Raw genomic sequence first — 13,954 nt, 5'->3', positions numbered from 1 at the left:
CTTTCTTGTACATTACCATTTCTTTTCCACATAAAATCCCTGTGAAATAGGGAAGGGAAGGCACCATTAACCTTCATGTTTATTATTATCTTTTAAAAATATGTTTTTATTGATTGTAGAGAGAGATGAGAGATAGAAACATCGATGAGAGAGAAATATCCATTAGCTGCCTCCTGCACGCCCCCAGGGAGGGATCAGGCCTGAAACCTGGTTACGGGCCCCGACCCGGAATTGAACTGGTAATCTCTTGGGTTGACCCTCAACCCCTGAGCCACACCGGCTGGGCCAACCTTCCTGTTCTGGTGGCAAGTCAGCGGCAGGAGGAAACTCAGCGACTATGACTAGGGGTGAGAACGGTTGGCCACTACATGGCTGTTTTTGCATTTTATGTACAAGGCGGCCTCGCCCACAGTGTTTAAGCCCAATGAGTGCACGGCTGGAAGCCATCTGATATACGCACGTTTTCAGGAGAGTAATCTGCGCTGAATCCCACTTGTGACATTTGCATCTGGATCTTATCTCCTCCTTGAACGGTGCCTGGGAAATGGCAGTTTCAAGAATTATGTCATTAACATCAACTTTAAATCAAGTTTTCCATCACACGCCTGCACCCCCCCCACACACACACACGTTCTGATGTTCACTCAAAAATGTAGGCTGGCACATTGGAGAAATCACTGAGTACGTATTCCAACAGACAGGGAAATCCGCAGTATTTCCAAGGTAGAGTTTGAAGCAGTCATTGATACGGATTACGCATGATTATATTTATGGATATGAAGTTTCTGATATCAAAGAACACTCAATATAGGGGATGGGGTAACATGAACACTGGCATGATAGCTTGTTATAAAAAAATCTTATTAATAGTTAAGAAACGATCTGAACTTTCAGCTTTTCGATACAGGTGCCGATGTGTGAGGCACGTCTCAGACCCGTGGGAGCTCGGCTGCTGGCCTGAGGAGAGGTACAGGGTCAGGCTTCAGGGACCAGGACTCAGACTGAGTAGAAATTTAGCCAACTGGGACGTCTGTCCTAGTTCAGCGCGTGTGGCGCCTCTGCCTCCACGAGCACTGTGAGACGCCGTTGGTATACCCATCCCATACATTGTGGTTAAAGTGGTTCTTTCACAAATCTTCTCAAAAACGAACCTAAATTCCTGGAGTGTCACTTTAATACAGAGAAGACGGACTGGACCCCGTGACACAGTCACTTGTTTAGAAGATGTAATCTTTTATACAGGATGAGGAGAGAGAGTTTTTGATAAAGTAACGCAACGTTCCCCAAAATCCCCATTCTAGCAGATAATATGAAAAATCATTGGCAGTTAGCTTTCAGGCCGCACCACGGCTGTTCATATTCACGCCACCACAAAGCAAAATTATGACGACAGGTGGCCAAACAATTTTTTATTTCCTCAGGACATATTACATTTTGAGGATGATTGAAACACCTTAGGAGCACCGTGGCGTGCTGAAGAAGCAATAGGATTTTTGGGGGTAGAATTTTCCAGTGGGTGATCAGGAGATTAAGATATGACTGAGGGATGAATATTTACTTTACACAGTCCCCTCGGACCTAGATTCAGGAGAAGTACCTGACACATAGTAGGGGCTCAATAAACTATGCTTTTTACGGCTAAGTTGTTTGGGTTGAGCACCAGGAACCAGGCTTTGGGTCACGGGGGACGTTTCGCCAAGTGGGAAGTGGGTTCCAGGCCCCCACACAAGTGAGGTCTTGAACGTGGAACGTTTCTGCACTGACTGGGCCTCCCAAGGCCAGATAAGTAAGTTACTACAGATCCGGTAAATGTTTCCTCGAGATCTTCACTATATTTTTCTAATTTTGAAAGTATTCATGTTTTTGTAAACAAACGTAAGAATTTTAGAAATTATGTCACTGTAAAAAAGTAAAGCTTTTACAATTATGAAAACTATTTACAGTTAGGTAAAACTTTTTTATAATTACAATAGATGTTACTAAATTGCCCTGAAAATGTTATACAATTATAATCTTATCAATAGTCTATGAGCTTTCTGCTTCTCCACAATCTCTCCAGAATTAAACATCACTAATCTTTGTTATCTTTTAAACACAAAGTAACAGTGATTTAATTCATACTTTTAAATAAGTACTGAAATTGGGACTGTTTTCCTATGTGTACTGGCCATTTGTATTTTATCTTTTATAAAATACTTATTCATGCCCCTTGCCTTTTCTCTTACCAATTCATAGGAGTTCTTTTCATACAAGGTACACAGGTTAACGTTCATAGAGCAAGTACGCGGTCACAGAATCAGAAGTTCTTGAAGCGGTTTTTGAAAGGAAACTGCTGCCAGGAGTCCTTACCTTCAATGCTGAAGATGTGTTCTCCGATCGTCCCCGCCTTTTCTAGCAGAGCTGCTTCGTCGGACACGTTGAAAAAGTACCTTTCGCTGGGAACACTGGCGATTGCCTTAATTTCCTTTATTAAATTTTTAGTATCCAGGGCATTTCTGTTTAAATAGCCAAGAACCTTGAAAACAGAGGTGGGAGAAGAAAAAGTCATTACCGCTGAGCTTCAGCCTCGCTATTAGCACCCTCTAGGCGGTTCCTGGGCATAACGGGCCCCCGAAGGGAACCTGCACCCGCGCCCACGGGCCTGGACAGCAAGCGGCAGATCCCCGCAAACACTGCCCCTCACACGCGGCTCCGAGGCCACCGAGAAAGGGGCCTGGGGGACGATGCTGCAGAGGGACGTTCACCCACCGCCGTGGGACGGGGGAGAGGAGGCCCACCCACCGCCGTGGGACAGGGAGAGAAGGCCCACCCACCGCCGTGGGACGGGGAAAGGAGGCCCACCCACCGCCATGGGACGGGGACAGGAGGCCCACCCACCGCCGTGGGACGGGGAAAGGAGGCCCACTCACCGCGATGCCGAACCTCAGGATGTTGTCGTCGTTACACTGAGCGATCACCGCTTTCAACATGGAGCCGTCGTGGGATTCGCCGTCGGTCACCACCACCATGACCTTGGTGGCGCCTGGCCGGCCGCCAGCGGATGCTTTGTACGCGAAATCCCTGCGGCAGATGAAGGGAAAGACTCACTGCCGATGGCTGAAGTTGAGATGTGGGCCTCGGAGGAGCAAAGCCACCGTCAAGCCTCGGTCGCGCCTGGAGGCGGCGGGCGTGAATCGAGAGGCCGGGGTCCCGAGCAGGGGCAGGGAAAGGAATGCAGCCGGGGGTTTCGATGCTCTGATTTTGAAAAGCGACCCCCACGCTCCAAAGAAAGAGGTTGGGCCTCAGCTGGCTCCGGGGTGAGGTCCGGGCAGTGCAGCGCTGACACCGGAGCGTGGGGAGACCCGCCTGGGCCGGTGCCGATGCCAGGAGCGCGGACACCGTGCCGAGAGAAAAGGGCCACAAGGAAAGAGGGCTCTGTCGGGCTCTGTCGAGTGAGGGGACAATAGCAGAAGGGGCAACACTGTCGACAGAAGGTTGGCAGGGGTTACGGTAACGGGGGAGCTCATCCTATCAGACGCTCAGGGGAGCTAAGGACCGGGCCTGAGCGGGACGCTGTGCCGCCCGGTGCTGAAGGGGGTCCCGCCTGCCTGCCTGGTGGCAGCGGCAGGGTTGCTAGGGAGCGGCGGGAGGGACGGCAGACACTGGGAGATTAAGGCGATGGAAGGACGGATACACAAGAGGCAAAAGGCAGGGAGTGGGGTTCGGGGAGGTGAGCTTATTGCTCTCGTTACTTTTTAACAACAGGAGAGCATTAGTGTTTTTGTAAAGGTATCTGATTAAAACGGAGTGAAGGTTTAGGTCGGCGGTGCTGAGAACGCAGAGGAACTGAGCTAAGGATGAGCAGGGTGCCCTGTGGCTGTAAAATCACAGCCCCGGGTTGCAAGGAGCACCCTAAGCCCCACCGGATTCGGACTCCAGGTCATCAGGGTTACGCTTCCTCGGCCCTTCCCGATTTGCTAAAGTGCCCTGAGCTCAGGTGTCTGGGGCCTTGAGTATTAACAAATAACTTCAGGTTGCTCCGTTTCCCGCTGCTTTAACCTAAGGGCTTTTCACTTCATTTCATTATGCCATATAAAATCTTTAAAAAAATCACGTAATAGCTCACAAAGGCCCTAGAAATCAAAGATTTTTAAACATCACGTCCTACTGTCTCCTCAAAGTGTTTAAATTATAGAATATTTATACTTCTGTTATTTCTGATAAAGCGAGGGTCCCAGCTGAGCATTTTTCTCTGTCTTTTCTCTTTCTTACTTATAAGCATGTCTACTTTATCCAAATACTGGCGACGGCGTCGAAGCTCACCTTGCATACTGAATGGCTTTGAACGTATTCGTGAGGTCCCCGCCGTTCTGGAATGTCTTGGAGGTTGCTGCAATCATCTCAGCTTTGGTTTTAAAAGTGTTCAGGTTAAACACAACTCTTGGGTTGTTGGCATACTGAATGAGCCCCACCTGCAAGAGAGCAGACGTCCTTTAAAAGGTTGGCATCAGCCCGGCCGGTGTGGCTCAGCAGTTGAGCGTTGACCTATGAACCAAGAGGTCGTTGGTTCGATTCTCGGTCAGGGCACATGCCCGGGTTGTGGGCTCGATCCTTACTAGGGGGCGGGCAGGAGGCAGTGGATCGATGACTCTCTCATTGGTGTTTCTATCTCCTCTCCCTTCCTCTCTCTCTAAAATCAATAAAAACATATATTTTTCAAGAAGGTTGTCATTAAGTTATAAATCATTTCTATATGACCCAATAAAATAAAAATCAAAAGTGCCGAGAGCTTAGGGAATCTTTTCAACTCTGTAAGAATGGTTGTTTCTCTCCCAATGAAATAAATGGCTCCTTTTTGGGGGCTCTGAGTGCTCAGAACAGTCCTTACCTTAGATAAGCAAGTCAATGTGCTACCATGTGCGACTTGGTTCTCAAGAGTAATAGCTGTAAATTTTTAAGCACAGCCCTATAATACCTTAACGTGGATAAATATTTTAGTAAGGTCCATAACAGATAAAAATGATACACATTTTCTAATTAATGATGGATGTGAACATGTAAATTAACTACGAGCAGCCATGGATGGCAGGTAACAGCTCATCAATTCAGGATAATTACATAAGAATCCGAGCTTAGGAGTTCAAGACGGCTGATTATTGCTAATAATCAGTGCGGTCACTTCGGGTGTGTCTACGTGCTGGGTCTCCTCTCAGCACCCCCGTCGGAGCAGAGACACCGCCTGCGCAGTTGAGGCAGGAGCTGCTGGGCGTCAGAGAAAATGCCGCCGAGAGAGTCTGATCTGAGAGCCGAGAGGCAGAAAAGCCTCTGAACAGGATGCTCGGCCACGACCCTGATCCTTAGATCAAGGGGGTCGAGCTGCCGTTGTTCTTGGGGCTGAAACCGCCCTCGATGCCCAGGAGCCGGAGGGGGCGATGAGACGCTGGGGGTCAAGGGTCTGGGAAATGCTGGTCAGCGCGTCAGGAAGGCGGGGGGCAGGGCCTGGCTGTCTGAGGTCCATCCGCTGCTTTCGCTGGACGGTGAAAATATGCTATTACCGGACCCGTCGTTTTAGGAGAGACTGTAAGACCTGAGAGCTAGGGAAGGACCCAAAGTAGCTGGGAAGCTTCCGAAGTCCAGCATGAGAGGAAGGCTCCCATGACAGCCCTGAGCTTCTGGGCGAGAAGCGGGAGATTTAGGGACAGGCCGTATATCAGGACTCACGCAAAGGTCCCATGTAGGTCGTAAGACGACACTGAGCAGGAGAGCTGTGGGTTAACATGTTTACTGGTGTCCATACCTGTGTCTTCGAGGGGCCTATATCCAGGCCTTGCACAAATTTTTCCAGAAAGTTCTTCACTGCCTCCCAGGGATAGATGCTGTTTGACTCATCGCACACAACCACCACGTCTATGAAGGAAGTGCAGGCTGCACGGGGGAGAGGAGAAACACGGCCACGGTAAGCCCGACCTCCCGCGGCAGCAGGACAGGGCGCGAGAATGCGCTGAGGGGTCGGCCGTGCTGACGAAAGCCCCCCTCGCTTTAAGGAAGGCGCCGCTCCGACCCCCCAGTCTTCACTTACTCTGCACGGCGGGCGAAAAGCTGGCCAGGAGCTGGAAATCGGGGCTGACGTCGGAACAAACGCCGGTGGTGTAATACTGGCTCCCACACTGCTGTGCCCACAGGGGGCCGCACGTCTTCAAGAAAACACCAAAACCCAGTGAGAACAATGACGAAACGTGGACACCGTCAGGCCTCTCCCTCGCCACCCGTGAAACTCAAAAGTCACTTCTGTTCTGCAGGATACTAGGAACTGTCAACCTTGGAGCGAACAGGTCAGCGATGCCTTTGAGGACACTGCGACGGGCAAACACGAGGGAGGCGGGGGCGGGACGCGCTGTGCCCACGGCAGGCCTCGGGGAGGGGGGCCCGGGGACCGGCCGGGGCAGGTGTCAGCACAGCGGGGAGCCCTCAGGTCGCCCAGCACGCTGGAGAAGAAGGGTGCTTCTGTCCCAGGGAACGCCCGGAGGCAATGAGGGCAAAGCCCCCCTCTCGTCTCTCCGCTGCCTGGGTCTCAGGCGCTTCACGCGCCGAATGGAGATCCTCCTGCCTCCGGTTTCTAACGTGGCGGCTACGTGGGCCTGCAGGCACGTGGAACAGCGCTGCGCAGACAGCGGGTGGCCTGGGGTGGCAGCGGCTCGTCGGTGCCATTCTGGAACACCGGGTGCCTCCCGTCCCCTCATGGGGACTATTTGGCAGAAACCATAAGCCCGCGTGTCCCCCGGGGCCAGGCCGGAAACCTAGAGGAGTGCTCGGCCGGGACAGACGCGGGGCGGGCGAGGAGGCCGCTCCCCTACACGCACGGGGCAGCGACCCAGCTCCACCCAGCACTGGCCAGACCACCCGAACTCTCCAGGAGGGTCCGAGAAGATGCATTTTGTGTGAAAACTCCGTTTCAAAAACCCACTCTGCTAAACAAGCACAGACGAGCTCCTGAGCTGCCTGTTCTTACACTTTGCTAGCGGGCATTTCTTTGAGGACTTCAGAGCCCCCCACGTCCACTCCCCGAGACCTGCGGCCACCAAGGCTGGCCCGAGGCCTCCTGCCCACATCCCGTGTGCTCAGGCCCGAGTCCCTCCATCAGCCCCGTCCCCAACCTCCCCGCTCAGCAGGCCTTGAATGCCAAGAACTCCCGATTCACTCGCAAGGACAACGTTCGCTTAAACAATATGAAAATCATTAGACGGAAGGGAAAAAATGGGCAAGAGAAGTGTAGCCAAGATCTTAAAAAACAGCTACAAAGGTTACCATTAAGCTGTGGACCAATTATTAAAACTGAACCAAAAAGTGCGTCTTGCAGAAAGCCGTCGGAAGAAGGAAAAGGGATGGATTTGATCCAGTTTAACTGCCGGGCGCTCGAGGGAGCAGGCGGCAGCTGTGGTCGTTCTCACGCTCCGTGAGCGGGGCTGGTTTTGCCTATAAAAAGGATTCCTTTAGCCCATTAGTTAGGGGAAACCATAACTGATGCCCTTGGTAGTTTACCAAATAGCAGATACCAATGATTGATGCCTGTAGTCCCATCCCTGAGTTGTTTTTTTAATAATCATCTTGAAAAATAATAACTCATGAAGTATTTGAAAACCACTTTTTGAAAGCGATGGAAAACAGCACTGAGAAGCTGAGATCAGGCCACGCCAGCTGCCAGTGCCAGGACCGCATTCCTGCTTCAAGCCCAGAGTTGAGGACGGTTCCGAAAAATGTGATGATTGTCAGCCTTTTCCACACAATTCTTAAGAGTATCTTAAAATTTTGATCTCTTAGGTATGTAAAGAAAACTGGCTTTTTTATTTCTTTTTTCCTCTCTCCCCCGCCCCCGACACCTCTCTCTCTGCTTCCCTCTCTCCCTCCCTCTCCGCTTCCTACATGGTTAAATTAATCTCTCAAATTCTCTTGCAACTTTATTTTACTCTATCTGAAGTTACAGGTTAAAAACTTTCCTGAAGCACATTCTGTAATCCCTGTGTCTCAATATATTTCCCCTTCTGAATTTATTTAACTTTAAAAACAAACCAGCAGAGAAAGGGTGAAGGCAATCCTGGCACAAGGACTCTGGGGTGTCAGGGTGAGATGGGTCGCAACCTTCATCCACACATTGATGCAACACATATAATAAGCAATACTCGATCCACTTAGTGGTGCAAAGTCTGCCTGGATGCGAATATCTATTGGTGAAAGTGGAATGACATTGCTCAAAATTGATTCCATATTTAGAAGAATCCAGCAACACTCATAGGCTTTTAGGTTAGCGTGTTAAGTTAAGCTTTCCAAGACCATTTTAACACAAAGATACAACTAAGTACACCTGGGAGAGCTGGTGGAAATGCAAAATCGTTTTTTTATTTGCTTTTCAACTCCTTTTGCGTGTGTGCAATGCTTTTAATTTTTTATATAGTCAAATCTTTTCAACAATTTCCTGTATTATTTCTTGGGTTAGTTCTAAGCTCAGTTCTTCCCTCTTTCAGAAAGTTTCCACTTTCTTCTACTTGTATATATCAACTCTCTAGTTCACTCGAACGCGTGTTCGGATATGTGAGTTATTAACCAATCGACTGGCCCAGAGCACTTGTTCAGTAAGGCACCCTAGCTCACTGACGTGTGATGTCTTGCCACAGCATTCTAGAAAGTAAACGAGAGGAAACACTGACGTGAAATAAGAGGAGAGACCGAGCCACGCCTTAACTAATGTCAGATTAGCCAAAGGTTAGAGGAAATGATTGAAAACAGAAGTAGGTTTTAGCTGTGAAACCCGTTTGGGGGATCAGCAGCACCTATCTTGAAGGTGCCTGCAGGGAGGAGGCATGAGACCTGGGGTCCTGCTGTTATCAACAAAGACCGGGCACCCTTCCCAGGGTGTTCCTTTCGCTCCCCCTTCTCAGAACATTCTGGGCAACGGTTTTTCCAAGTATCTTAAGAAGCCTGCGCATCCACGGGGTGCTACTTCACGTGGACAGCCACAGAGGGTGACTCATCAAAAAGCAAGCTCTAGCAGTTAAACCTCAAGATCGGAGCCGATAGGAGGGGTGGTGAGGAGAGCTGGCCCCGTGGGTCCTTGAGAAGAATGGGGATTTGGAAAGTGAACACTCACGAGAAATCCTCCGGTGCCCAGGTTCCTGGTGAGCGTCAAGCCGAGGCTCATGTTGGTTTTCATCTCGGTCACGTTGGGAATGCTTACGGAAGCTTTCAAGGGAAAAAGTAAGACATGTGACTCCATTTTCTCCATTTACTTAAAGCTGTTAAAAAATAACCCGTCGCCCTCACATTGATCTGTAGCATTGAATTCATTGTCATCTATTTGAACTAAGCTCAGGTACATGGTCAAGTGCAGGGAAATGAGAGGCCTCCAGTGACCCGCAGCTCAAGTCCCCATGTGAGGCTGCAGGTGTTAAGCTGTTGGGGGGTGGGTCTGGAGAGAGCATAACTTACAGGCATTTAAATTTAAAATTTTTTAAGTGCTGGCCAAACAAAACCCATCTGAGGACACCACTGGTCTCCAGTTTGCCATCCCTGTTCTCTCCAAGGTCATGGTGACTAATGCTTCTCTCTGAATGAGAAATAATATCCTTGGAGCGTCACAGAAGAATCCGGTATGGCAGAGTCTGGCTCAAAGCTATAAGGAGCCCCGAGGCCAGCCACGTAGAATAACGAATCTCTCCAACTCCTCCCTGCCGCTGAGCCAGCTTCGCCCCCCCATCCCTGAGCTACCGATCGCTCAGTCCTCGCTGACATCACTGGCATTGCTGACATCACTGGCATCGCTGACATCACTGGCATCACTGACATCACTGACATCACTGGCATCACTGGCCAAGCTCCCCGTTCCTGCCAGGCCAGCGGGGCTGCTTTCCTCTACCCCTCGCCCCAGGGCGGCCGACGCAAAGCTCTGTCCTTCTCCGGCCTCCGCCCTCCACCCGGGGCCCGTCCCTCTCTGTGGACAACGCGTCTCCTGCAGGGAGGACAGTCACACTCGAAGTGCAAGCTCAGCTTCTCCCGGGTTTACCTCGGGTCGTCCCGGGAACTCTCCTTCCTTCGTCTCTCAGAGGAGGGAGCCTTCTTTCTAAGACTCATCTCCCAGGGGCCAGTGGCGTTAATTCCACCCAGTTAACTCTGCTCCTGACTATCAGCCACTCCCTCCTGACCGCCTCCTTCCACTCTCCCTACAAACGCGGCCACCGCTTTCGATTGGAAACCCTCTAGCCCTGCTGCCCCCCGGCGGGCCCCCAATTCTCCTCACTACTCTGCTCTGGACTGGAGGCCGCCTCCGTGCCCCATCCCGTTCACTGCACACCTGCTCCCCAGTTCTCTGTGACCCACACGCTCCCTTCAGCCCTGCTGGGCGCACGCTCCAGACAAGAAAGTCATGAAACACGGTGATACGGTGCGGAAAGAAAGGTAACCGAGCTTCTGTGTGTACGGTTTTATTCTTTTAAATGCATTATTTTTATTTAGGAAAGTAATTATGTACATGTCAGTACATGTACATAATTTTAAAAATGTATACGTTAGGGATGAGTGTTCAGAAGTTAGCGGTAATACGAAACATTAGGGAGGGTATAAAAAAACTTTTGAGCCCTAGTGTGTGTTCATCATCTTTAGAGATTTCACATTTATACGTGTTCTGTATCTATGGCGAGTGTGGCAGGTGTCTGGGGAGCACTAATCCGCGTGGCCACCGCCCTCCTTCAGTAAGGCCATCACCTGTACTTGATGGTTCTACCCTCCGCCTCCAGCATTTCACACGACTGACACTCGTCCCGCGTCACTGAAAATGGGTTTCCTGAGCCCCTACTGTGTGCAGAAATGATGCTGGAAGTCAGGGAGACAGAGGTGTGTCAGAAACACTCCTGCCCTGTCTCTAAGTCTCGGTCACGGTTCCGGAATCTCTCCTGTCCCTCGATTTCCACAGCACTGTATTCTCCTACTAACCCACCCACGCCCGAGTTCCTCCGGATCCTGTGACGCCTCAGGCCTGGCTCTTTGGAACGATGCTGATGAATAAATTTAGCAACATCTTACTTGCATCAGGAAGTGCTGTGCAGCAACATGACTCATTTCGGTTTCCAGTAACTTTTAGTACCTCGTTGCATTAATAGAAAGCGTCCGAGATGTGGGTAATTGAAACAGCAATTCCAAACAATTACAGGTAATTCCAAATCCCGGAGATGTTTACTAGAATGAAGTCATTTGGACACAGCATCTCTGAAATCAGTCTTAGGACTGACATCTCTATACTTTCAGGGTTTTTTTTGAGGAGAGAGAGGTTTGGGCAGCCTCAGATTCTGTAAATAATCAGCAAAATGATCCTGAACGCTGGTGGAAGCTGGCTCCCCCCTGGGGGGGGGTGGTCCAGGAAGAAACTGGCTCCCCCCTGGGGGTAGGTGGTCCAGGTAGAAACTGGCTCCCCCCTGGGGGTAGGTGGTCCAGGTGGAAGCTGGCTCCCCCCTGGGGGTAGGTGGTCCAGGTGGAAGCTGGCTCCCCCCTGGGGGTAGGTGGTCCAGGAGGGAGCACGTTTCCCACGCGTTTCATTAAATCAAGTCTCCAAATGAAGTTGGAAATCTGGATTCAATCGGGGCAAATATAACTGAGAAAAAGAAATAAAGGCGCAAAATAGCTGTATTTCTTTAGGACTGAACTGTGATTGGCTTGGCTACTTTTCAATCATGTATATAAGAAATCGGGTTGCTATTTGTAAAAACTCACAGTGCTAATTACAACTCACTTTGCAGGTTGAGTTTCTCGCAGGCGGCAGAGGGCAGATCAACGGGACACTTGTACACGTCTCCCATGCGGTTGTCAGGAAAGCCACTCCACGGGGAGCCCACCAGCAACCTAGGCACCAGAATTGGTTTTCATGAGATACGAAATGTTAGCTAACATGTCTTAAAGAGAAAACTGACTGCAAGACAGCGGAAAAACACATTTAATTTCCATTTTCCAGGAGTGACTAGCTCCTATCTGCTCAGCTACAACTTGATCTTCTCCTGTCCTCTTGGCCGATCGAGACGCTTGACGGGTGCCCGCAATACGGCTGCCCCATGCCGGCACCCGGGGAGGTCCCTCTAAGCGGAGCTGACCGATGGAAACATAAGGCAAGCCACCAGTCAGCCACATGGTCATTTGAATCTTCTAGTAGCTACATTAATAAAATAAAAAGCCACCTGTGAAATTAACATACTGTATTTAGCTCCGTATATCAGAACTAGCATGCGATCAGTATAAGGCCCTTCGTGAGCTATCTGAATTCTACTTTTCCCACAGCGAGTCTCTGAAACTCAGTGGGTACCTCATTCTTGACGCGTATCAATACGGACAGGTAACATTTCCGACGCTAGAGGCCACGGGTGGCTGAGGCTGTCACAGTGGTCAGCCTAACGCTAAAGAAGGGAGCAGAATTAAAACCAAAAGCAAAAACTCACGTTTGTTGAGCGCCTTCTATGCCCTAAGACCTTTCATGTTATTTAATTATCTATTTATTTTTATTTCAGAGCGAGGAAGGGAGAGGGAGAGACATCAATGATGAGTCGCTGATCGGCTGCCTCCCGCACGCCCCCTACTGGGGATCGAGCCCACACGCAGGCTTCTGCGCTGACGGGAACTGAACCGTGACCTCCAGGTTCATGGGTCAACGCTCAGCCCCTGAGCCACACCGGCCAGGCAGAACTTTCCTGTGATTTAGGGAGCAGATGCGTTCTCTAAGTGGCTTTACGTTTGGTGTTTCTATAAGGGGATCTTTAGCAAGAAATACAGAGCAGCCATTTCTACAGCCGGAATAGAGGCTGCGGAGGTCAGGGCTGGGCCTCGGGCTCCCCGTCGGTTGGTTCCGCTTCCTCTAGGGCTTCTCCAGCAGAGACCAGGTTTCCCCGCAGGGCCCTCGCCCAACATTTCTCACGGCAGCGGCAGGGACAGGAGCCTAATGTTTAGAAGGCGGCGCGGTTCCTCAGCAGCACCCAGTTACTAAGGAGGAGTATTTGGAGTATACTCGGCACGTTTGCTTTGTCAAGTCGGGGAGGATTAGATTATCCACCAATGAAACTTAAGTCCTTTCCTAAGCCGTTTGTCTAAATGCTTTATCACTATCAATTAAACCGCGTGTGCCCCAGGCGAAGTGCTACAGCAGATTAAAAAAGTCCAAGGCACGCTTCTGTTTCCTAAACCTAGTAAAACTGTTTAAAATACGTGACCACTAAAACAGTAACAGATGAATGCAGAGATATGACGAGGTTTCCCTCTGGAACAGATATCAAAATGGTCGAAGGGTGGGGGTGGCGTCAGCATTCCTAGCACGGGGAGCAAGGAACGGCGGAAACGGGGAGACACAGATCACTTGGAGAGACGGTCAATGGCTCGGCGATGAGTTTCTCCCCTCAGTCACCTGATACAATCCTTCTCGGAACAATATTTTATAGCGCATTCTTGAATACTTTAATCACTTAATACTGTGATTAAGGCTAGAGTTGAAAGAGTTTTCTCCCTATGAGCATATCATTAAGCACAATTTACCTATTAAAATGTTAATTGTAGACAGGATTACAGTAAGACCAGGCATATGGGTTAAGGCTTTTGAAAAGGAAATCTAAATGTTGGATATTAATGTCAATATTCACTTCCTTGGTGGGAGAGAATTAGCACCAGGGCTGGACATGCATATCTGAGCTTATCTCATGCTCTTCAAATTCATGACACTCAGAGGGAATCGGGAAACTTCTGAAGACTCGACTGTGAAAACCATCTTTCAGCTCCTCTGCCCAAGGCCTCGGTCTTCATCCCCCAGCGGCCTGCACAGCATCACCTCTGATTTCTGTGGGGAGGACACGTCTTAAAGTACGAGAAAGACACAGAGACATAGGGCCCTGGCTCACCTCTCCAAGCCCGTTTCTTCCCATGCACCTTCCCAAACTCCGCATGTCTGTCATTCTAAGCT

General features: G+C 50.0%; 1 protein-coding gene across 1 annotated transcript in view; it reads right to left on the bottom strand.

Annotated features, from left to right (window-relative positions):
• Window positions 1–13,954, bottom strand: part of ITGA2 (integrin subunit alpha 2) — a 74,460-nt gene that overhangs the window by 34,775 nt on the left and 25,731 nt on the right. Inside the window, exons 4-11 of the mRNA XM_081131110.1 lie at window positions 11,753–11,862; window positions 9,122–9,213; window positions 6,059–6,173; window positions 5,777–5,904; window positions 4,303–4,451; window positions 2,910–3,060; window positions 2,350–2,515; window positions 461–537 (exon numbers count right to left, since the gene is read on the bottom strand). Of these exons, the coding sequence (XP_080987236.1) occupies window positions 461–537; window positions 2,350–2,515; window positions 2,910–3,060; window positions 4,303–4,451; window positions 5,777–5,904; window positions 6,059–6,173; window positions 9,122–9,213; window positions 11,753–11,862 (988 nt within the window). The remainder of the gene's footprint in view (window positions 1–460; window positions 538–2,349; window positions 2,516–2,909; window positions 3,061–4,302; window positions 4,452–5,776; window positions 5,905–6,058; window positions 6,174–9,121; window positions 9,214–11,752; window positions 11,863–13,954) is intronic.

The sequence above is a fragment of the Miniopterus schreibersii genome (genome assembly GCF_964146895.1).
Source record: "Miniopterus schreibersii genome assembly, chromosome: 3".
Classification (NCBI taxonomy): Eukaryota; Metazoa; Chordata; class Mammalia; order Chiroptera; family Miniopteridae; genus Miniopterus; species Miniopterus schreibersii.
Note: the sequence above shows the minus strand (reverse complement) of the source record. Positions and strands in the feature narration are given on the sequence as shown.